This window comes from Wyeomyia smithii, chromosome 1 (assembly GCF_029784165.1).
Source record: "Wyeomyia smithii strain HCP4-BCI-WySm-NY-G18 chromosome 1, ASM2978416v1, whole genome shotgun sequence".
Classification (NCBI taxonomy): Eukaryota; Metazoa; Arthropoda; class Insecta; order Diptera; family Culicidae; genus Wyeomyia; species Wyeomyia smithii.
In genome coordinates this window covers 27,675,562-27,698,120 of record NC_073694.1, presented here as the reverse complement: position 1 = coordinate 27,698,120, position 22,559 = coordinate 27,675,562, and the positions used below count along the sequence as shown (strand labels likewise).

Here is a 22,559-nt window from a genome sequence, read left to right as displayed (position 1 = left end):
TGTCTTTGAATTTCCTTGTCTTCTCACTCTTAAAATTTTCACAGATCGCGACCGTTCACTTTTGAATCTGTTTTACGAGTGAGTGTTGTGGCTACAGCAGGTCATTCCTCCTTGCCCTAAGACATTGACCTTATCTAAACTATCGCACCACTAATCCTAGCCGCGCTATTTAATCTCTCCACTCCATATGTCACCCCTTTATTTTTCGCCTGCTCTAGGTTTGGTATTGGTGTTTGGAAAACCGATGGGTGGCGGGCTGCGTGCTTTAGGGTGGGGTGGTCTATGGCCTATCTGTGCAGCTGCGGGGAGGGGGGGTTGGGTGTGACAGTAACCTACGACAAACCCTTCTTGTAGGCATTGCATTCTATTTCCAATGCCAGCGGTTCAAGGCTTCCAGCAATCTCTACCATCTTCATTACTTAAGCTAGCAATGCTCACAGCTGAAAGAGGCGGACTTGCTAACCAAACCACTACAGGCGGTAAAGAGTCGCGTACAACAAGCCAGTGTATAAATGGATCGTCTGAGGGCATCCTTAACAGTGCGGTACCGTTTAAGTTGTTATGGCGGCTGTGTACAGCGCGGCTATTTTGTTCACTCGCCTGTTTTCACACCGGTCGTTGCTATCGTTTCAGTTTGACGTTTCATCCAGCATAAACCTTTAGCAGCGCTGTTATCGGGCTGCTAAATTTGAGAGCGCGATGCTTCCCGGAAGCTCGGCTACTATTTCTCTAGCGCGTTTAGCAGCGACCGGTACGGTGTGAAGTGATGAGAGAGCGCTGCCAAACGGGGTATAGAAGCGCACCGTTAAGGATGCCCTTAGTCCCTTCGAGAACTAGATCAGCTTAACCCTCTATCAACTATGAAGCTTTATAAACATTTTTCAAGTTCTTATTGAAGCTTTTTAGAGGTTCGAATGAAGACCGTCTAAAGGCGGCACTGGGCACTAGAGGGTTTATTTTGCAGGTCGCTTTAAAGGAAACAGTACGATGTTAAAATTAAGATTTCTCAGCTTTTTGAAAGAAAAAGTTTCTGCATGTACAACCTCATTTACACTTTTGAGTGCACTGAAAACAATGAATATTTGTTCTTTCCCAATGGTTCTAAATAGCCATGATTTTTCAGACAATGTATTTTAATATTTAATTCTAAAATGAAATCGAAAAAATAAATTTACTAGGCATCTAATTTCAAAGAGACATTTGATTCCTATTCTGGTATCGAATCCTTAACGTTGCGCGTTCGATTCTTGCAGTGAGCCTTCTTGTGCAGCTTGACAGAAGTTTTATGAACGAATCGCGTACCACACAAATCACACTCGAAGGGCTTTGGTACCAGAGAGAGGTGCGTTTTACGGTGAGCCTTTAGACTACTGAGTGACTTGTAGGCCGAGCCGCAGATATCGCAGCCGAATCGACGCTCGTCGCTGTGGGACTGCATATGTTCCTCCAGTTTGCTGCGATTTGGGAATTCTTTCCAACAAGTCGTACACGGGTGTACAGCTATTAGGCAATGCGTTTGCACGTGGATCAATAACTGGCTCTCGCTTTGGAAGGTTGAACCGCACACTTGACATTTGTTGACGAGTGATTGTTTCCCATTTTTACTATCGAAACTGGGAATATGGACTTTTCGGTGCGCATTGAGACTAGATTTGAATATGAACGTTTTACCGCAATCCAGACATTCGTGGGAGGACTCCTTGCTCGGCGCTTTCTCGTGAAGCGAAAGATGTTCTCTTAACGTTTGAATTAGATTGAAAGATTTGCCACACACGTTACACTCGAATGGTTGTTCCGCGGTGTGAATTTGCATATGAACCCCAAGGGAAGATTTTTCTGAGAATTCTTTGCCGCAAATATCGCACATGTGGTTTTGTAAGTTTGCAGTATCCGCCTCCGGTTCCAGCTTATGACATTTTTGATGTTGTTCAAGCATTTCTTCGGTAAAATAAACCTCATTGCAGACATCACACTTGTATGGATGGTGCGTTTGTGGGTCACTAGTTTCAAGTTGCACTTCGTTGTCTACACTATGGATTGTTTCAAGTGAGGAGACTACTTCATCGTTGTCATGCACCTTGCGGTGGGTTGATAATTCTGTAGTCGTCTGGAACATTTCGTCACAAACGCCACACTTGTACGGATACGGTTTCTCTTCAAAAACCGGAATATGCGTTTTTGCATGGATTTCTAGCGCATTAGACGATCTGTAGGAAGAATCACAAACGTTGCACTTAAACGGCCGCTCAAGGTTGTGAAGGCGCATATGTTTTGCAAGATTAGAGGCGAATTTGAACATTTTCATGCAAACGGGACATTTGTGAGGACCCTCAGTGTGATGTTCTTTGATTATATGGTAGACAAGTTTTTCTTTTGTGTTGAAAGCATTGCTGCACAGGTCACATTTGTATGGCCGCTCCCCGGTGTGCAGTCTCATGTGAAACTTGAGGTTACGCGGGCTAGCTACCTCTTTGCCACAAACAGTGCAAATCTGCTTTTGGTTTACTTCGTTACATTCCTGCTGAGGCTCGTCAGCATGGGACATTCGTTTGTGGTTAGTTAGGTCGTGTTTAGAGGAAAAATTTATTCCACAGTGGGAACAGTTGAAGCGTGCTTCGAGTGTGTGTATATTCCTATGAGCATTAAGGCTATTTTTATGAGTAAACTGCGCACCGCACAAGTCACACTCGAAAGACTTCAGCTGCAGAATCGTGTGGGTATTTCTATGAACGACCATACTATTGGCGAACTTGTATGACAAGCCGCAGATATCACACTTAAACGGTCGATCATCATCGTGACAGCGCATATGATTTCTGAGCAAGTGTGAAAACTGAAACGCTTTGGCGCAAATAGAACACTTATGGGGTCGTGCCGTGATGTGTGATCTCCGGTGGTTCGAAAACTGTTTCCTCTGGGAGAAGCTTTTGTCACATACACTACATTGGAAAAATTGCTCTCCCGTGTGATGTTCACCGGTGTGTGCTTTCCTGTGTACCGAAAGGCAACTTTTAGTTTTGTATCTTTCACCGCAGATATCACATTTAAACGGTCGAACAGCATCGTGACAGCGCATATGAACTCTGAGCAAATATGAAAACTTAAACTCTTTAGCGCAAATGGAGCATTTATGGGGTCGTGCCGTAATGTGTACTCTCCGGTGGTTCAAATATTGTCTCTTCTGGGAGAAGCTTCTGTCACATACTTTACATTGGAAAATATGCTTTCCCGGGTTATGTTTGCCGGTGTGTGTATCCCTGTGTGACAAAAGGCGACCTTCTGTCTTGTATCCTTCACCGCAGATATCACACTTAAACGGTCGATCATCATCGTGACAGCGCATATGAGCTGTGAGCGAATATGAAAACTTAAACTCTTTAGCGCAAATGGAGCATTTATGGGGTCGTGCCGTAATGTGTACCCTCCGGTGGTTCAAATACTGTTTCCTCTGGGAGAAGCTTTTGTCACATACACTACATTGGAAAAGTTCCTCTCCCGTGTGATGTTCGCCGGTGTGTATTTTCTTATGTACCAAAAGGTGACCTTCTGTTTTGTATCCTTCACCACAAATATCACAGTGAAACGGCCAATCATCGTCATGACGGTGCATATGATCTCTGAGTAGATATGAAAACTGAAATTCTTTAGCGCAAACAGAACATTTATGAGGACGTGCCCTGTTGTGTGCTCTCCGGTGGTTCCTATATTGTATTTTCTGGGAGAAGCTTTTGTTACATACTTTACATTGGAAAATTTGCTTTTCCGTGGGGGTCTTCTCACGGCAGACAGGTTTACCCGTATTGCTAAGAACTTTCGGTTCCCCAGTGTGTGTTTTCCTGTGTGCCGTAAAGCAATCTTCTGTCTTGTATCCTTCACCACAGATATCGCACTGAAACGGCCACTCATCGCCATGACGACGCATATGATCTCGGAGCAAATATGAAAACTTAAACCCTATGGCACAGACAGAACATTTATGGGGGCGTCCCGTATTGTGTACTCTCCGGTGGTTCCTATACTGAATCTTCTGGGAGAAGGTTTTGTCACATTCTTTGCATTGGAAAATTCGCTTTTCCGTGTGATGTTCGCCGGTGTGTAATTTCCTATGTACCAAAAGATGACCTTCTGTTTTGTATCCTTCACCACAAATATCGCAGTGAAACGGCCAATCATCGTTATGACGGCGCATATGACTTCTGAGCAGATATGAAAACTGAAATCCTTTAGCGCAAACAGAACACTTATGGGGGCGTGCCGTGTTGTGTGCCCTACGGTGGTTCAAATATTGTATTTTCTGGGAGAAGTTTCTGTTACATACTTTACACTGGAAAATTTGCTTTTCCATGTGGGTCGTTTGATGGTAGCCAAGTTTAACCGTATTGCTAAAAACCTCACCACATATTTCGCATGTGTACTTATGTTCGCCGGTGTGGATTTTCCTGTGTACCGAAAGGCGATCTTCTGATCTGTATCCTTTACCACAGATATCGCACTGAAACGACCATTTATTGCTATGACAGCGCATATGATTTCTAAGCAAACATGAAAACTGAAACCCTTTGGCGCAGACAGAACATTTATGGGGACGTGCCGTGTTGTGTGCTCTTCGGTGGTTCATATATTGTTTCTTCTGGGCGAAGCTTCTGTCGCATATTAAACATTGAAAAATTTGCTTTTTCGTGTTAGTCGTTTCATGGTCGGCGAGCTCCACCGTATTGCTAAAAACTTCCGGTTCACTGGTGTGGGTTTTCCTGTGTACCACAAGGTGACCTTCTGTCTTGTATCCTGCACCACAGATATCGCACTGGAACGGCGACTCATCGCCATGACGACGCATATGATTTCTGAGCAAATATGAAAACTGATAGCCTATGGAACAGACAGAACATTTATAGGGTCGTGCCGTGATGTGTACTCTTTGGTGGTTCATATACTGTCTCTTCTGGGAGAAGCTCCTGTCACATACTTTACATTGGAAAATTTGCGTTTTCGTGTTGGTCGTTTCATGGTCGGCAAGCTCAACCGTATTGCTAGAAAAATTCAGTTCACCGGTGTGGGTTTTCCTGTGTACCGCAAGGTGACCTTCTGTCTTGTATCCTTCACCACAGATATCGCACTGGAACGGCCAATCATCGCTATGGCGGCGCATATGATTTCTGAGCAAATATGTGAACTGAAACCCTTTGTCGCAGATAGAACATTTATAGGGTCGTGCCGTGTTGTGTACTCTCCGGTGGTTCCTATATTGTATCTTCTGGAAGAAGCTTCTGTCACATTCTTTGCATTGGAAAATTTGCTTTTCCGTGTGGGTCGTTTCATGGTGACCAAGCTCACCCATATTGCTCGAAACTTTCGGTTCGTCGGTGTGTGTTCTCCTGTGTAACGCAAGGCGACCTTCTGTCTTGTATCCTCCACCACAGATATCGCACTGAAAGGGCCACTCATCGCTATGACGGCGCATATGATTTCTGAGCAGATACGAGAACCGAAACCCTTTAGCACAAACAGAACATGTATAGGGTAGTGCGGTGTTGTGTGCTCTCTGGTGGTTCATATACTGTCCCTTCTGGGAGAAGTTTTTGTCGCATATTTTACATTGAAAAATTTGCTTTTCCGTATGGGTCGTTTCATGGTGGCCAAGCTCACCCGTATTGCTAAAAACTTTCGGTTCGTCGGTGTGTGTTTTCTTGTGTAACGCAAGGCGACCTTCTGTCTTGTATCCTCCACCACAGACATCGCACTGGAAGGGCCACTCATCGCTATGACGGCGCATATGATTTCTGAGCAGATACGAGAACCGAAACCCTTTAGCACAAACAGAACATGTATAGGGCAGTGCGGTGTTGTGTGCTCTCTGGTGGTTCATATACTGTCCCTTCTGGGAGAAGTTTTTGTCGCATATTTTACATTGAAAAATTTGCTTTTCCGTATGGGTCGTTTCATGGTGGCCAAGCTCACCCGTATTGCTAAAAACTTTCGGTTCGTCGGTGTGTGTTTTCCTGTGAAAAGAAAGGCGACCTTCTGTCTTGTATCCTCTACCACAGATATCGCACTTGAAGGGCCACTCATCGCTATGACGGCGCATATGATTTCTGAGCAAATATGAAAACTGAAACCCTTTGTCGCAGACAGAACATTTATAGGGTCTTGCCGTGTTGTGTACTCTCCGGTGGTTTAAATATTGTATTTTCTGGGAGAAGCTTCTGTCGCATTCTTTGCATTGGAAAATTTGTTTTTCCGTGTGGGTTGTTTCATGGTAGCCAAGCTCACCGGTATTGCTAAAAACTTTCGGTTCGTCGGTGTGTGTTTTCCTGTGTGCCGAAAGGCGACCCTCTGTCTTGTATCCTCCACCACAGATATCGCAATGAAAGGGCCACTCATCGCTATGACGGCCCATATGATCTCTGAGCAAATATGAGAACTGAAACCCTTTGTCGCAGACAGAACATTTATAGGGTCGTGCCGTGTTGTGTGCTCTCCGGTGGTTCTTATATTGTGTCTTCTGGAGGAAGCTTCTGTCACATTCTTTGCATTGGAAAATTTGCTTTTCCGTTTGGGTCGTTTCATGGTGGCCAAGCTCACCCGTATTGCTAAAAACTTTCGGTTCATCGGTATGTGTTTTCCTGTGGGCCAAAAGACGACCCTCTGTCTTGTATTCTCCACCACAGATATCGCACTGAAACGACCACTCATCGTTATGACGGCGCATATGAATTCTGAGCAGATATGAAAACCGAAATCCTCTAGCGCAAACAGAACATTTATGGGGGCGTGCCGTTTTGTGTACTCTCCGGTGGTTCCAATATTGTATCTTATGGAGGAAGCTTCTGTCACATTTTTTGCATTGGAAAATTTGCTTTTCCGTGTGGGTCGTTTCATGGTGACCAAGCTCAGCCGTATTGCTTAAAACTTTCGGTTCTTCGGTGTGTGTTTTCCTGTGTAACGCAAGGCGACCTTCTGTCTTGTATCCTCCACCACAGACATCGCACTGAAAGGGCCACTCATCGCTATGACGGCGCATATGATTTCTGCGTAGATACGAAAACCGAAACCCTTTAGCACAAACAGAACATTTATAGGGTCTTGCCGTGTCGTGTGCCCTTCGGTGGTTCATATATTGTTTCTTCTGGGAGAAGCTTTTGTCGCATATTTTACATTGGAAAACTTGTTCCCCGGGGTGTTCCACTAAATGGACGTTGAGTTGACCCGTGCTAGCTTTGAATCGCCGCTCACCGATGTGAGTTTTCCTGTGTACAAAGAGATAACCTTCAGTCCTGTATCCTTTTCCACAAGTTTCGCACTTAAACGGCCGCTTGACGCTGTGACGATGCATATGTTGTGCGAGATTAGCACCGGATTGGAACGCCCTGCTGCAAACGGAACATTTGTGCGGACTTTCTATACCATGTTCTTTGATGTTATGATATACCAGTTTTTCCTTTATGTGGAAGGTTCTCTTGCAAATGTTACATTCGAAAGGTCTCTCCCCGGTGTGCAGTCTCATGTGAACCTTGAGGTTTAGCTTCCTAGCGAATTCTTTACCACAGACAGTGCAAACATGCTTTTCTTCGTGACTAGCATGGACTGTCCGTTTGTGCCTGGTTAGGCTCTGTTTAGTAGCAAAATGTATCCCACAGAAGGAACATTTCAAACCTGCTTCGAGCGAGTGTATTTTCCTATGAAGTTGAAGGCCTCTCATGCTACCATACTGGCAACCACACAGTTCACATCTAAAAGGATGTGCCCCGAGGTACGTGTGGGATTTTCTATGAAAGTTCAATGCAGTGAGTGACTTGTATGATGAGCCGCAGATATCGCACTTAAATACTTCTTCAAGGCTGTGGCCGCTCATATGTATTTTCAGTAAATACGGAAATGTAAACTCTTTAGCGCAAATGGAACATTTATGAGGACGTTCGGTGATGTGATGTCTCATGTGGTTGTCAAATTGTTTTCTCTCGGAGAAGCTTCTGTCACATTTTTCACATTGGAATTTTTTTTCGTCCTTGTGACACTGTAAATGGTGGCCAAGTTTGATCGTATTGGCAAATGCTCTACCACATACGTCACATTTGTATCGTTGTTCGTCGGTGTGAGTTTTTCTGTGTACCGAGAGATAACCTTCAGTCCTGAATCCTTTGCCACAGATTTCGCACTTGAACGGCCGCTCAGCGCTATGACGAAGATGCATATGTTTTGCGAGGTGAACCTTGAGGTTGTGCTTTTCAGCGAATTCTTCACCACAGATACTGCAAACGTGCTTTTCTCCGTGGGATATCCGTTTGTGCTCAATGAGGCTCTGTTCAGTATCAAAATTTATTCCACAGTAGCAACATTTCAAACCTGCTTCAAGCGAGTGTATTTTCCTATGAAGCAGAAGGCCTTTTATGGTACCAAACTGGCTACCGCACAGTTCACATCGATAAGGATGTGCCCCGAAGTGAAATTTTCTATGAAAGTTCAAAGCACTAAGGTGTTTGTATGCTGAGCCGCAGATATCGCATTTATATGATCGCTCAAGACTGTGACCGCTCATATGATTTTTGAGTAAATACGGAAATGCAAACCCTTTAGCGCAAATGGGACATTTATGAGGACGTTCCGTGATGTGATGTCTCATATGGTTGTCAAATTGTTTTCTCTCGGAGAAGCTTCTGTTACATTTTTCACATTGGAAATTTTTCGCTTCCATGTGGCACTGTAAATGGTGGCCAAGTTTGATCTTATCTTTTAAAACTTTGCCACATAAGTCACATTTGTATCGTTGTTCGTCGCTGTGAGTTGTCCTGTGTGCCGAGAGATAGCCTTCAGTCCTGAATCCTTTGCCACAGATATCGCAGGTGTATTTTTGCTGATCGTCGTCAGTGGCATTCGATTCCACAACGTCCGCATTGCTGGAATAGAAGAAAAATATCAGATAGTGTAAAAGCTAGTTCGATTATAGTATTTTTATTCTTAGAAAAAAAACTTTTTCTTGTGAAGCACTGAGTCATATAAAGAAATAATAAATAAGATAGTTTCTTGTATGATATGATCTGCAAAACCATTTTTCAAAAAAAAAGGTTTATTCAGACACTAAATAATCGTTTGGTCAGAACTGGACCATTTATTTGATACATTAGTAAGAAGTACCAATCACTAGTCACTAGTTTCATCATTCATTTAGTTCCGAATTGGCGCACGGGCTTACAACCAACTAGCTCAACTCCATCAATTCTTCGACTTCGAGCACCGTGTCATTATTGTAAAGCAATCGGGGCCAGCCACATGGGATACACATTTCTGTCGCAGTGGTTTTCGCACAATGCCCTTCAGGCATACAAAAAAAATTCTATGTGATTGGCAACGACTGGCAGGGCACTTCTTTTTTTTACTTCCTCCGCGAAGGAAGAGAGCTCCGTGGTGAAGTTCTTTCACACACCAAGTTCTCCAAGAAGGGGCTGCTGTGGCTAACAATCATCGAGAATGGGGGTTAAGGAGGAAATTTTTAGTACGATGGGGGAAAGACGCGGTGTTCTGGCCGGATCTGGCGTCGGCTCAATACTCGAAGCGATCGTTGGAGGGGATGGAGCGTTTGAATATCGATGTTGTTCGTGTAGATTCTTACACCTCAGTGCATCGAAGGATTATCCTTCGTTTTCAAGATAGTTGCTGGCAAACAGCAGTTTTGTTACAGCATTGAAGAATACAAAGCGAATTCAATACAAAAGAGAAAGTTAACAAAGCATGACGTGTTTTTTTTATTAATCCTTGAATATACAGTCCGTTTTATTTAAAGCAAACGTATTTCTTCAATGTTTTGGGATTCTACGCCCACGATAGTCTCACTTGAATTTGCTCCATTAACATATGAACCTTCGATTCCGGATATATCGCCAATGAGATATGGACTCGTTGCAAATTCGACGCGACCTTTGTTCCAGCGCGTGAAATGGGAGCATGCAAATGTAAGTACCGTTATCAGCCGGAACCTGCTTCCAAGTGAGTTGCAGGAGCGCCTGCAAAAACTTTTGGAGCGTTACGACAATTTCGACCGCGTTCAAAGTGAAATTGAAGAAACGACCCCCCCCCAAAGTTGTCCACGTGGAATGTGGAAAGCCCCTCTATTAGTTTTTGACTTTTGAGATTAACGAGAATACCACAGTGGGCCAAAAAATTGACTCCAATTATTGGTATCGTCACTTCAGCGATCAGGAAGTTCCAGGTAACATGACGTCCTTATTCAAGATCCTTGGATAGCAATTTCGTTCTATACGTTCGAATGCGACTTCCGTTGGCGGCGTACAGTTTCTGAGTTTAAACACCCTCCACGCGGTCGTTCCTCGAAGCCGGCAAATTGAAACGTCGAATAAGAAGCGAGAATTGTTTGTTTTATCGAAGATTATTTTTCGGTGGCTTTTAGATACTCCTGCCACTTCAGCCGACGACAGTGGGAAGTTTTTTGAATTCCATTTAGACGGTTCACGACATTGTTGAGCATCGTTTCTATACTTTTGATGGTACCAACACAAGTTGCACTTTGTAAAAAAATCTGCCTCGGTTGTGGCTGGGAAAGTTTAGCCAACAAATTTCCGCTGTAAGGGTTTCTATTTGCTCTAATAATTTGCTATCGTGTCTGGACTCTGGTTCGCTTTGTTCTATTTTTGCTGCGGATAATGGATTAGTAGAAGTATCCGTGATTTTATCCGCCATTTCCGACAGTTTTCTAATGGGGCAGTCATGACAAGCTAATACCGGTTGCATTTTTAGCGGAAGACGTTGAATAAAAAGCATTTTCAGTAGATTGTCGTCGAACATTTTTTAAATGCAAACTGATAACGTTTGCATTACGCACGAACATCGAATGAAGCCACAAAAAGATCATTCTGTGCTCGAAAGGCGACATCTGGTATAAATTAAAGAAACCATACTCAGAAGGAAAGTTTTTGAACACTTACCCTGTTAGGGCGGGATCGGGTCCGTGGGTCTTTCTATGCTTTTTCAACGCTTTCGATCTTTTGAAGGATGCGCCACAGACGTCGCACTGGAAAGGTCGCTCATCGCTGTGACTGGCCATATGGTCCGCGAGATGACCATTGCTTGCGAATGTTTTTTCGCAAATGGGACACTTATACGGGCAATCCGTGCTGTGTTTGTTCATGTGGAGCAATAACTCTGATTTCAGGAAGTAACTTCGCTCACAAATTTCACATTTGAAGTTCCGGATTAGCGAGTGAATAGTACCCTTGTGGAACTGCAAACGTCTGACGGTGTTGAATGTTTTGTCACAGATATCACAAGCAAACGGTCGTTCTCCGGTGTGAGTTCTTCTATGATTCTCGAAGTTGATTTTGGTACTATATTCCTTGTTGCAGAATTCACAAACGTACTTTTTCCGAGCCTGATTATCGATATGGCGCTTTTCCAAACCATCCGAGTTGCTGCAACAGAACAGAACAGAAAGCGTCAGAGAGAATGCGCTTAATGGGAAGATTTTGAGGCATTTTGTGAACAATAAATTACAAGCTACTCTTCCAGCAGGGTTTTCTTAAGACAAGCTCCCGGCTCTAAAGAGAAAAAATATTAAATTAATGAGCACTAATTGGGCAAGTTTCCAGTGCATAGTTTACAATTTGAATATAAAATTTCCCAACCAGACAGCAGATCGGTTTGTCTCGACTATTTTAGGGATGTATTTCCTAACGTAATTGGGAAAAAATATTTACATAATTTGATGTTGACTTATGTATTCAAAATGGCATCGCAGTACAGTTAGTACACACCTGAGATGCAATCAACGTATACTCGATCATGCTGGCACGATCAACTTTATGGAGTGTACACCATCAGTGCGCTTCTTGAGGGAGGCAAATCTTGCGAACCTTCGCTCGCATATGGTACATTGATGCGACCTGTGATCACTGTGTACGTTTCGATGTAGCCACAGATTTCTGCTGGCATAGAACACTTTTCCGCACATCTGACACTTGAACGGTGGATCGCCATGAACGCTTAGTTTGTGCTCTGCCAAGCTTTCCTTGGAGCTTAGATTATTGAAACATAGATATCCAACTCAACCAACAATACGAGCAACAAAAATGTGGCGCCCCTCCGAGTATGATGGCGGTTGGGTGAACTACATTTCAAGCGCACACACAGAGAAATATTATGGCAATTGCTATCTTTTTAGGCTTGGCCAGATTTGTGCGGTGTTTTTAACAGACTAATCTATATGGTTTAGATAAAAATATTATTTTATTACAACAGGACCAAAAAAGCAAATGATGAAATTGGTTATGTAAGGGATAACCATGATATGAATTAAGTATTTTGATAATAGTATGACTAGTCAAAAATGACTAGTACACAACACCTTACTCTTGCAGTATGCAGCGGACACGAGTTTCGCTGCGCGTGAACAAAAATTGAACTAATTTGTATACTGTTAATTTGGAGATGACAAGGTGGTGAAGGGTGAAGCATTTTTTTTTTTGATAAAAATCGGAATTATCGGATGAATACGCAATACATGTCATTGGAAGCTTTGCATCAGCCGAAGTGCAATCAATCATAGATAAACATTCAAACATTTGTTTTTTTTTTATTCTAATTAAATGTAATAAGATGAAGGCCCAATCGCAGAGAGCATAATTCGAACATTTGGATGCATTTGATAGTAAATGGTCTTCGCGCGCACCGCTCACATAGAACCGCGGGGTTTAACAAAAATACAGTTATCTTTCGTTATCATAATAAGTTAACCTCGTGCGCAATACTGTCCGATTTAGTCACTTATCATGATGACACAATCCTTCCTTACCACCGCAGTCGTAGAGATACAGAAGTAAGCGCAATTTTTGTCAACAACGATTGTTACACTTTCTTCCTCACAACCTCCTTCATCGATATTAAGGGCGTAGCAGGCGGCGTTATTGATTCATTTAAAGCGGTTGCTACTGAATTATTGTACACTGAAAATGGTAAAGTAATCCCAGATAGCCATATACGCAGAGCCGGATTTAAGGGGGGGCCCAGGGGGCCGGGCCCCGGACCCCCACATTTTTGGGGCCCCCACAAAACGAGAAAAAGTTCTTTTCTCTATCAAAAACGAGATTCAATCAAAAGTTCAATTTACAGTAAGAAAATTTGAACAGACCATTTCAATCTGAAACTTTCCTTCAGTGTTATTTTTTCGCGAGCGCCAATATCACAACTACATCCATAAGAGTTAACCTTCGATTCTCTTGGAATGACACACATAAACACACCATTTGAATCGAACCAGCGCGCATGGGAGATCAAGCAGGAAAGAAAATATTCCACAAGTTTTTTTAATGCATTGCTGTTGATTCCGAAAATAAGTTTACCTGTCCGAATCAGGGATACTAGATTTGCGTTGCAAAATGCAGATTTTCAGAGTCCGTGTGCAGATTTTATTGACCTGCAGAAGTGTGTAGTTTTTTCTAGTTTCTGTAGATTATTGCCAGCGTAGCCTTATGTTTGCGCAGTCTTTCTCAAATTGTGTGCAAATTTTTGCTTGCGGATCGCATTTTTTTCAAATTGCGGTAGGTTTTAATTTTTCAGATATCAAGAAAAAAATTCCGGATTTCAAGAAGTTGCATACATTTATTTATTTGAGCCTAATGATCTCGAACGCAACTGGAGAAAGGTCTTTATCGAAGATGAAACTGATTGAAAATAGGTTGCGTACGACTATGAAGAGTGAAAGGCTGTCAAACTTAGCATTGTTAGGTTGAGAGTACAATATTCTGAAGGAGCTGAATGTTGATTATTCAATCAATAAGTTCTCTGCAAAAAAAAAACTCGTAAGAAAAAATTCTAGCAATTTTTTGGTAACTTTTCAATAACAAATAAATGTTTTTAACTCGTACGATAAAAAACGGGTTTGTTTTATTCTGGGGCCTCCACTGTAAACTAGGCCCCGGGCCCCCACAATCGTAAATCCGGCTCTGCATATACGTGATTCGTTTTGTAATTTCACTGACTCAGATCGATCACGAAGTGACTTTGGTACCAACAACGATCGCTTTGAGTAGTAGGCCGACGCCGGATCTGACCAGAACGACGCAACTTCTGGCAGGCACTTCGTATTATAAATTTCCCCGTTTACGGCCAGCCCGGAGCAAAAAAAGCGGCTTTGACAGCCCCGTCTCGCTGATTGTCAGCCGTAGCAGCAACTCCTTGTGGAACATGGTGTGTGAAATGAACTTTACCACGGAGCTCACTTCCTTACTTCGTATAAGTGCCCTGTCAGTCGTTGCCATCCAGGGTGAAATAGTCTCGTCGTCCACTACCACCGCCACGTCGCGATTTGGCGGTAAAATCGACTTGATCATCTTATTCAGCCGCTGCCGTTGCATCATTACCTGCAGCTTCAAGAGCAGTGGACGGGATTGCCGCTCCCTGACTTGTATGTCTACGTTTGCCTGGTCCTTTTTCACGGCCACTGGCCTCCCAGCTAAAGGCACGCAACGATGCAGCCTCGGTCTTCCTCTACAGCATTCTTTGGAGCTTCTTGTCGCTCAAAGTCGTTGACCGTCCGAAGCCGGGCTTTCTTTCGATGCTCCGACTGTTATCTTATGTCCGATAGTGCCAAGATATTGTAGATGCCGGAACCGGTGTATCCCAATATTAATTGAACAAAGGTTAGGCAGATACCTACCGTAGGGTGCCTGCAAAAATGGTCTCGAATTTCAAAAAAAAACCTATACAAAATGTTCACCTGCTCGAAAAAACACCCTGTGCAAAATTTCAGCTCAATCGGACTTAAAATGGCGTGGCGCAAAGCGTTTGCCTTTTTTGAAAACCGAAAAATTTTCGGTTTCCGAAATTTTTTTTTAGTGCCAAATGACTTAAAATTTCATGAAACGTCGAGAAATGACACCATCTGAAAAACTTTTTTTTTGCAAAAATTTACTCTCTGGGATTCAGTTGTTTTTTCAATTGTGGCAGGCGGAGTTCAGAATAATTAGAATTTATCTTTTGAAATTGATCACTAGTCTCTCGAAATAGCTTGTATAATGATATACACTATAACTAGCATCGAATACATTATGTTTCATTAGGGTAGTTCATTTATTCGGCATAGGGTGGTTCATAATATTGTGAAGAATGAATATAAAATAAAATGGGTGATTTTTCGGTTTTCAAAAAGGCCAAACTTCAATCGCTTGCGCCACCCCATTTCTAAGTCCGATTGAGCTGAAATTTCGCACAGGGTGTTTTTTCGAGCAAGTGAACATTTTGTATAGGGTTTTTTTAAATTTTCTGGCCACTTTTTTCCATACGATGATCGGCGCCCTAACCTACCGCCGTATTGGTGAAAATGTTGCATGATTCCTATATGTACACGCCCAACATGAAATCTGATCAAAGCGCTCGGGGGTATTACGTCACAAAGTTTGTTTCGAACAGTCAAGTGTGTTCATTTCTGTGAAGTTGACGGAGTGCATAGGACTTAAAATGCCGTTTTACTCAATGAAATCATGTGAAATTTCATCATACAAGATACGGAAAGAAAAACCCTCCCAGTTAGCATGCATAGTTTTCCATGGGATGAACCAACCCGAAACGGGTTCAATTTTGTGGGTCTCAGTTGTCAACTGATGCAAAGTTTGCGTGTTACCAACACTTCAAACCAGAGGGTCGAGTTTTGTCGGTCATAGACCATTTCTTGTTAAAAATGGTAAGGCAATAATCATTTTAAATACTAACTGTCTTGCTATCAAAAGAATTTTCAGCCGTTCCAACTATTCTTACGCGACCTAAAACGGATCTCCGTCTGATAGAAGTCTGCGAGCTGAACGTAAGGCACAGGTGGAATTAACAGCTAATTAATAGTTGGTTGAGAAATGCAAAGACAATCAAACGCAAGATCCTTCAAGAGATGGGCTGGTGGAACCATCGTTCTCGTTACATGCATAAACATCAGATTAAAACACATGGAAAAAACATTGTAAGGAGAAAAATTATTAATTATAAAATAGTTCAGATGAGATACCACGGTAATTTTCGAAATCGTTGTACTATTACAGAAAGAAATAGCAAGAAAACTAGGCACTTTGTAGCATAAAAATTGGTTCCGATTCTTGATTTATTTCATTTAGTTTTATGAGTACTTTTTGGGAAGCCTTATTCGGTTAAAGTCTATGTTAAATTTTGGCCTAAAATTTAAAGTTAAATCTTCCTATGTTGTGTATGACCTGGGTTTTTTTTTCAAAACTTTTGTCGTTCCTCTTTACCAGATGTTTATAAATTGATATCCAAAATAACGGATAAAAATTCTCTTCTCAAAAGTTGTATTTATTGCCCAAAATTCTTTTTTATCAATATCTACCAGTGCGTTGTGATGAAACCTTCGACGTTGTGACGCATCAGGTTTGTTTACTATGTTTTCGTTACCAAGACAATCAAACACCTTCTTTCTCCTAACCTGTCAATCTATTATCGTTGGGTGTATCCGGCGTTCACAAAGCAACGCACGATGTACGTTTTTGATGCGGCGGGGTATCGTTTTTTGAACGCAAAAACTTCGGAACGGAGTAGCTTCACTGTTTTCGCCATCACGGTTAGGGTTCGACTGATAGAGCTGTCAATTTTTTTCTGTTAACTCAAGGGTTACTATGATTAATGCTGCATAGGTAGTTTCGTCGATGCGTGTGAAGGTAAACCCATGAAGATCGGTAATTGTTGTCCATTTTTTTATCGTAAACGTTACCCGTACAGCTCAAATCGTCCGCAGATACGTATTTCGGGTATTACTTATAACGCACTTTAGTAGTACACGTAAGTTCTAAGGATGGTAGTAGAATTAAATGTTAACTTTGTCTATTCTGAGTATTTAACTATCCAGCTTTCCACGAGCGGTAATGGCGAATAGATTTGACATTTCATGGTGGTCGTCAAGCTATTAGTTCAATGAACATTTTCATTGAACTAAGACTAGATCAAAGAAAGTTTCCAGTTGTATTGAACCATGCTTTTTGATATATTCAGCCAAGGATGTAAATTATAACTCACGCATACGCAACGCGTATGACGAACGTCGCGCATTTGCATGACGAACTTATAGTCCTCAAGTAGAACAACAGTTTGTGCCGTGTCAAAAAATGATATGTGAAAAAAAAAAATAGAACTACAAGTTTGTCGAAGAGAGTATTACTCGCACTCAAACAACGGAACCGTGAGTGTACATTATATTGTACAAAACATTTTTTTTTCCTATCGGTTGAAATAAAAAAGGTATTTTATTGAAATTCTCTTCTACCATAGGAAACAAAATAGTGGAAATGCCAGAAGATGCAAAATTAAAAATAATGAGTCATCACAACATACCAAGAGGTTAAAATGTACACAAATATCTGAAAATAATAAGATTCTCGAATTCGTGGGATCTCTGCACTGCGGCAAGTACCTACTTCAGAGGTGCCGAGAGTACAATGAAACCACGCACCACTTCAAGAGTGGTGTATGACAAAATCGAACAAGATTCTTTATGACAAATTATGCACGGACACGGGTTATCGGATAAAATTAAGCGATTGGTCAGACAGATGAGTTCCGGGAACACTCTCGCAGTATGATGGGCTGTCATGTCTGCTATTGAACATTGCCATAAGATGTTATTGGAAGAGCGAAGATAGACCTGATCTTCACGAAGTCCGATCAGTTACTTCGCTTCGCCGACAACATTGACACTATGGCACGCAACTTTGAGGCGTTGACGGAAACGTAAGCAGATTTGAGGCAGATGCCAATCGGGTCGGACTAGTCATAAACACGTCTAAGACAAAATACATGAAACGTAGAGGCTCGAGGGAAAACTCTGTTAGAAGCACCTTAAGCGGAATCCACGACGTAGTGCCACTAAACTGGTGCTGGATCTTATCATATCTGATCAAAGTCTCCGTCGAATCCTGAAAGATTGACTCCAGACCAAAAAGAGGGCCGCGAAAGAAAAGTTGGAGAAAATCGTGTTAACTGACGAGAAACTTGTCATCGTAAACAAGATCGGAATAAGCAGAACGACAGACTTTGTTTGTCAGAATCGAACCTAATACGACCATGGGCCGGAATCATCCGTGATGGCCGGACTCTACTGGTTTTTGTTCCTGGAGTAGTGAAAATACATATCGGGAACTAGTTCTGCGAACGTCGTCGAACCGTGGACACGTCGTCAATGTAGTATCAAGGTTTGGGTTTACCAACAGGACTCGACCACAGCTCACAAAGGAAAAAAAACCTAACTCTGATTTGAGAGTTCATTATACCTGAGCCCAAACGACTCCACCGTCTGGGGTATGTTGGAGTCCGACGCCTGCTTCGAAAACATGAAGTCCTGAAACATCTGGCGGCAACCAGGAATAAAATACCAAAAGAGCACCTGCGGTTCTTGATCGTCTGCTCGAGTGGTACGAAAAATATTTTCCAACAATAAACACCGTATGGATATTCTGAAGTATTATTCTTAAATCAAGTACCGTTTTGATTCAACTTCGAACACTTCACAATAAAAATCGAATTATCGTAGCTAGTAAAATAAAAAAAATGATTGTTATATACCATTTCGTTCCTTGGAATGTCCTTCGCTCAGTGATGTATAGCTTTTTATCAGTAGGCGTTGAAAAAAGTGACAGTCAGTATTCAGACGGTTTGCCAATCTATCTCTTAGCGATTACGTTGAAGTGTTCGGAATTTTAATCAAAGCCGGTTCATAAATTCTACTTGTTTTCATTGACTAAACGTGTTTTAATCTATATAAATAGCATTTAATTGCAACAACAATAAAATAACCAACATGATAAACCTTTAAGGTCGATGAAAAAGCGCATTTTTCGTTGATTTTTCAGTACAAGAAGTTACATCATAACTTAAGTATTCGAAATTTGATACAGTACAGCAACCAGCAACCAAGAAAATTCCAAGAAAATAGACAAAAATTATCGATTTAAATCATTAATCGGATATGTTTTTGTAGAAAAGTGTGTGAAATATAATATTTGAATTTATGTGAATACATATCATTTAGGAAAATAGGTTTCAGAAATAAATTACACGATCGTTTCAGACAACCTTTAAGGGAATGTTCTTAGTTGAGCAGATCAATTATTCTTCACAGTTCATTCAATATGTAAATTTCAAAATACCCATTCTTAGAACATAGAATATTCACAATATGCAAACGACGAACTTCGTTAGAACTTGTTAGTCACTAACGATCTGTGACTTCCCTTCATTTGTATACTGATCCACTTGTTAATTAAAGCAACAACCAGCAATCAATCCAAAAAAAATGTCCCACCCTCTAGCGAACAGCGATCACAGCATCACCGAATAAATAACTCGAAAAAAAGTAAACAGAAAACAAAACGTTATAACTCGAGCCCCCCTCGTGGTGGGTCAAACTCGATCTGTACATAAATCCCCATTCCGTTGTTGTGGGGAAGTACCGTCTTGCTTCGTCATGAGCTTTGATCGATTTTTCTTCGAGTCACCCACATGGTGGTCTCAACTCAACGGGTAAATTCTTTGGTTGAATGAATGGTTCGCTTGTATTTGAGAGCGAATGAACGTCGCAGCACGCGATCGCTGATCGCTGATTTGCGGTATAAAAGCAAATTGCGTGCATCTCCGAGCAGTCAGTTATGCGAGAGAAAATAGCCGGTTAATGCGTAAAAATGATTTCGATTAGATTTTTTATACTTTATTCAATAGTCCTAGTGTACATTAGTGATCCAGGTAATGGTGTTTTCTTTAGTGCTGAGTTATTAAACCAAATTATATTGAAACAAAAATCGTTGCAGTTCTGTCGGAGCGGCCATGCAAGTCGTCGCATGACGTATGTGTTCCGGTAAAGTTTTGCCCACCTATTTATGAGAAGATCATCGCGAGCGACAGACAGTGGAATCACACGTCGAAGAAAGAGATCTTGTCTCGGGCATGTCATGATGAAGGCGAACATCCGCGAGTATGTTGCAAACCTGCCGATATTGCCGTTGGTAAACGTTGCGTTCATTCGCTAGGGCTCTACGGGCATTGCGTAGCTTCAGAACGTTGTGGATCGATTGCATCAAAATCAGAGGATTTGCAGGAGAATCTTTGCTATCAAGAGGGCAGCAAGGTAAGTGTGTATGATTGGCATCAATCAAACAAAAATATAATTCAGTGATTATTGTCTTTTAAATCGCGATAGAAATATGTCTGCTGTCCGGACGAATCAATTGTGGATAGTCTGCCCAAAAGACGACCAACGAGAGCCAAAAGTGATCATGTATTGAATGAGAATGGTAAGTTTCGAGGAAAGGTTCTTTTTTGCACCGACTAACTGAATGAATCTTTTAGATTTTTCCGATTGTGAGGATACGACCGGCAAATCCGGACTATGCGTTCCGGTGCGACACTGTGACCGAATTTACAGTGCCTTTCTAGACGGACGTATATACAAGGATACACAGTTGGCCGAATTCGTTCGCCGTAACAGTTGTCCATCGGATGCTCGGCACAGTACTGCGATTTGCTGCGCGACTACTTCGTCCCGGTCGGGGCTGGACTTCATTCGACACAAGAACGCCGTCAAGCTTGGGGTCGATGAATGCGGTGCTGTACGATTTGTGGATAAAATTCTGAAAGGCGGAGAGACTGCTCCTGGCCAATATCCTTGGATGGCTAACCTTCTGTACAAGAGAAAGAATACGATGAAGACACTATGTAGTGGCACTCTGATTCATCCGAGGTATGTCCTCACAGCGGCACACTGCATGAGAGGTAAAACTTTACCAGAGGCAGTCCAATTGGGATTGCACGATATATCCGTTATTGAAAAATGCACTGAAAAGTTATGTGCCGGACAGGGTCAGAGGCACGCCATCGAAAAACTTATTCCAAACGAGAATTTCCTTGGTAACAGTGCAGAGTACGATATCGGTTTGATTCGGTTGGCAACGAAAGCAACTCTTGCTTTCGATCAAGTATATCCCATTTGTCTTCCAATTACCAAAACTTTGCTTATGCTGAAACCTCATAAGCTTACCGTGCTAGGCTGGGGACTGACGGAGCATCAGAAACAATCAAATGTACTACTGGAAGCGGAACTGGAACCCTTAAAACGAACGAAACTATGTTCCGAGGAGGCAACGTTTTGCGCCCGGGGCAAATCCCAGCAGGTACATTGCGCTGGTGACTCGGGTGGACCACACCAGGCTCTGGTCCCGACGGACAGCAACTATCGGTACGTTCAGTTTGGGCTGATTTCCGGCGGAGGACGCCATTGTAGCGTGGAAAGCCGAGACCCTGGAGTTGGAGTCATGATTGGTTATCATGTGAATTGGATACTGGATAACCTCGTGATTTAGAATCGAAACGAGTGTGAGCAGTAAATCTAATCGAATGTGCCATTATGTGGGTTGGAAAATGAGGGGCTTGTATGCTCCCATTACCCGCAGTTTGATCGCGACAGACTGACCGGTAGTGATCCTATGTTCGTCGAACGATCGACCTCTAGAACGTTCGTTCATTCTGAGATTGCACTAACGAAACACTAAGCCCAGTACGACTACTTTGGTATATCGATTGGACATAAACTATATTCTATAGTTGTTATATATATACGACCGATGACATTTAATAAACTTCCGAACGATTTTACCAGCACAGCTGGTTCTTTGTTATCTTCTTTTCTCATTTCAATTTTGCCCTTTTATAAAGCTCGGGCTTGAGACGACCGAACATTTTGTAGCTACCCCTCCGTAATGATTCTTTAATGTACCACAATTCAGTAGCTACTGCTTTGTATAGATCGATAACGGCGCCGGCTATGTCCTTACTAGGGACAGTGGAAAATCGCTCTGTTAAAACACTCTCTTGTCAGCCTGGGTTGAAGTATCTTCGGACAGTTCGGTTATTAGTCCTTTACGAGCATATGTTTCCGCGATTTGGTGACCTGCATGATGGAAATATTCCAGAGTGTGCAGTTACAAAATCGAAGTTACCAAACTAAGGGCGTGCGAGCAGGCAGTTTTGAAATAACCCGAAAACTCGGTAGTTACAGAACGCAGCGTGCACCAGTTTAACATGAATAATACGTGCCTGCCAACACCAGAATATGATTGAAGACAATTTGACATAGCGTGTACTTTCAACCAGTAATGCAAAAAAGTCATGAATGGCACGGTTAAATTACCGAATAATAAATTGAATGAAACAGCTGTTTCTCGTGTCATCAAAAATCACTTTATTGAGTATTTTTCGACAAAAATTTTGCCGCGAAATCACCGCTTGAAATTATTATTTTATTGTTTTCAATAATCCCGATGATTTTCAACTTTTTGCCGCGAATAACTACTGTCTCTAGTCCTTACGGTCGTTTAGGGAAGCAAGGAAGAAACAATCATTGCTGCCAGAGACTGAGCTTACCTCCTCCTCTGTATCCTTAGTGACTGTGACGTAAAGGAAGGTGCTTCGTCATCGTAGTAACGTATTTTTTATACTTTCCTCTATGCTAAATACTACAGCATTCAAGTGAAGTGTATTCTTACAACTTTTTCATTTTTTGGCATTAAATG

At 42.1% G+C, this 22,559-nt stretch overlaps 2 protein-coding genes across 4 annotated transcripts in view; one reads left to right on the top strand and one right to left on the bottom strand.

Moving 5' to 3' along the window:
• Window positions 1–22,559, bottom strand: part of LOC129718289 (uncharacterized) — a 35,721-nt gene that overhangs the window by 1,206 nt on the left and 11,956 nt on the right. Inside the window, exons 2-3 of one of the 3 annotated variants that reach the window (XM_055668918.1) lie at window positions 10,938–11,420; window positions 1,176–8,894 (exon numbers count right to left, since the gene is read on the bottom strand). In XM_055668918.1, the coding sequence (XP_055524893.1) occupies window positions 1,208–8,894; window positions 10,938–11,420 (8,170 nt within the window). In that variant the 3' untranslated portion in view covers window positions 1,176–1,207. Of the gene's footprint in view, window positions 1–1,112; window positions 8,895–10,937; window positions 11,421–22,559 lie in introns of those variants that run through there. The other 2 variants (XM_055668907.1, XM_055668928.1) reach the window with 2 other exon arrangements.
• LOC129718301 (CLIP domain-containing serine protease HP8-like) lies at window positions 19,582–21,665 on the top strand. Its single transcript, XM_055668948.1, has 4 exons — window positions 19,582–19,737; window positions 19,803–20,119; window positions 20,192–20,285; window positions 20,341–21,665. The coding sequence occupies exons 1-4, from the start codon at window positions 19,677–19,679 to the stop codon at window positions 21,348–21,350; spliced, it is 1,482 nt and encodes a 493-aa protein (XP_055524923.1). The 5' UTR covers window positions 19,582–19,676; the 3' UTR covers window positions 21,351–21,665.

Coding starts and splice junctions, on each gene's coding strand:
- LOC129718301 (XM_055668948.1), top strand. CDS start 19,677: ATGATTTCGATTAGATTTTTTATACTTTATTCAATAGTCCTAGTGTAC. Junction 19,738..19,802: donor AGTGTACATTAGTGATCCAG/GTAATGGTGTTT, acceptor AAATCGTTGCAG/TTCTGTCGGAGCGGCCATGC. Junction 20,286..20,340: donor TCATGTATTGAATGAGAATG/GTAAGTTTCGAG, acceptor TGAATCTTTTAG/ATTTTTCCGATTGTGAGGAT.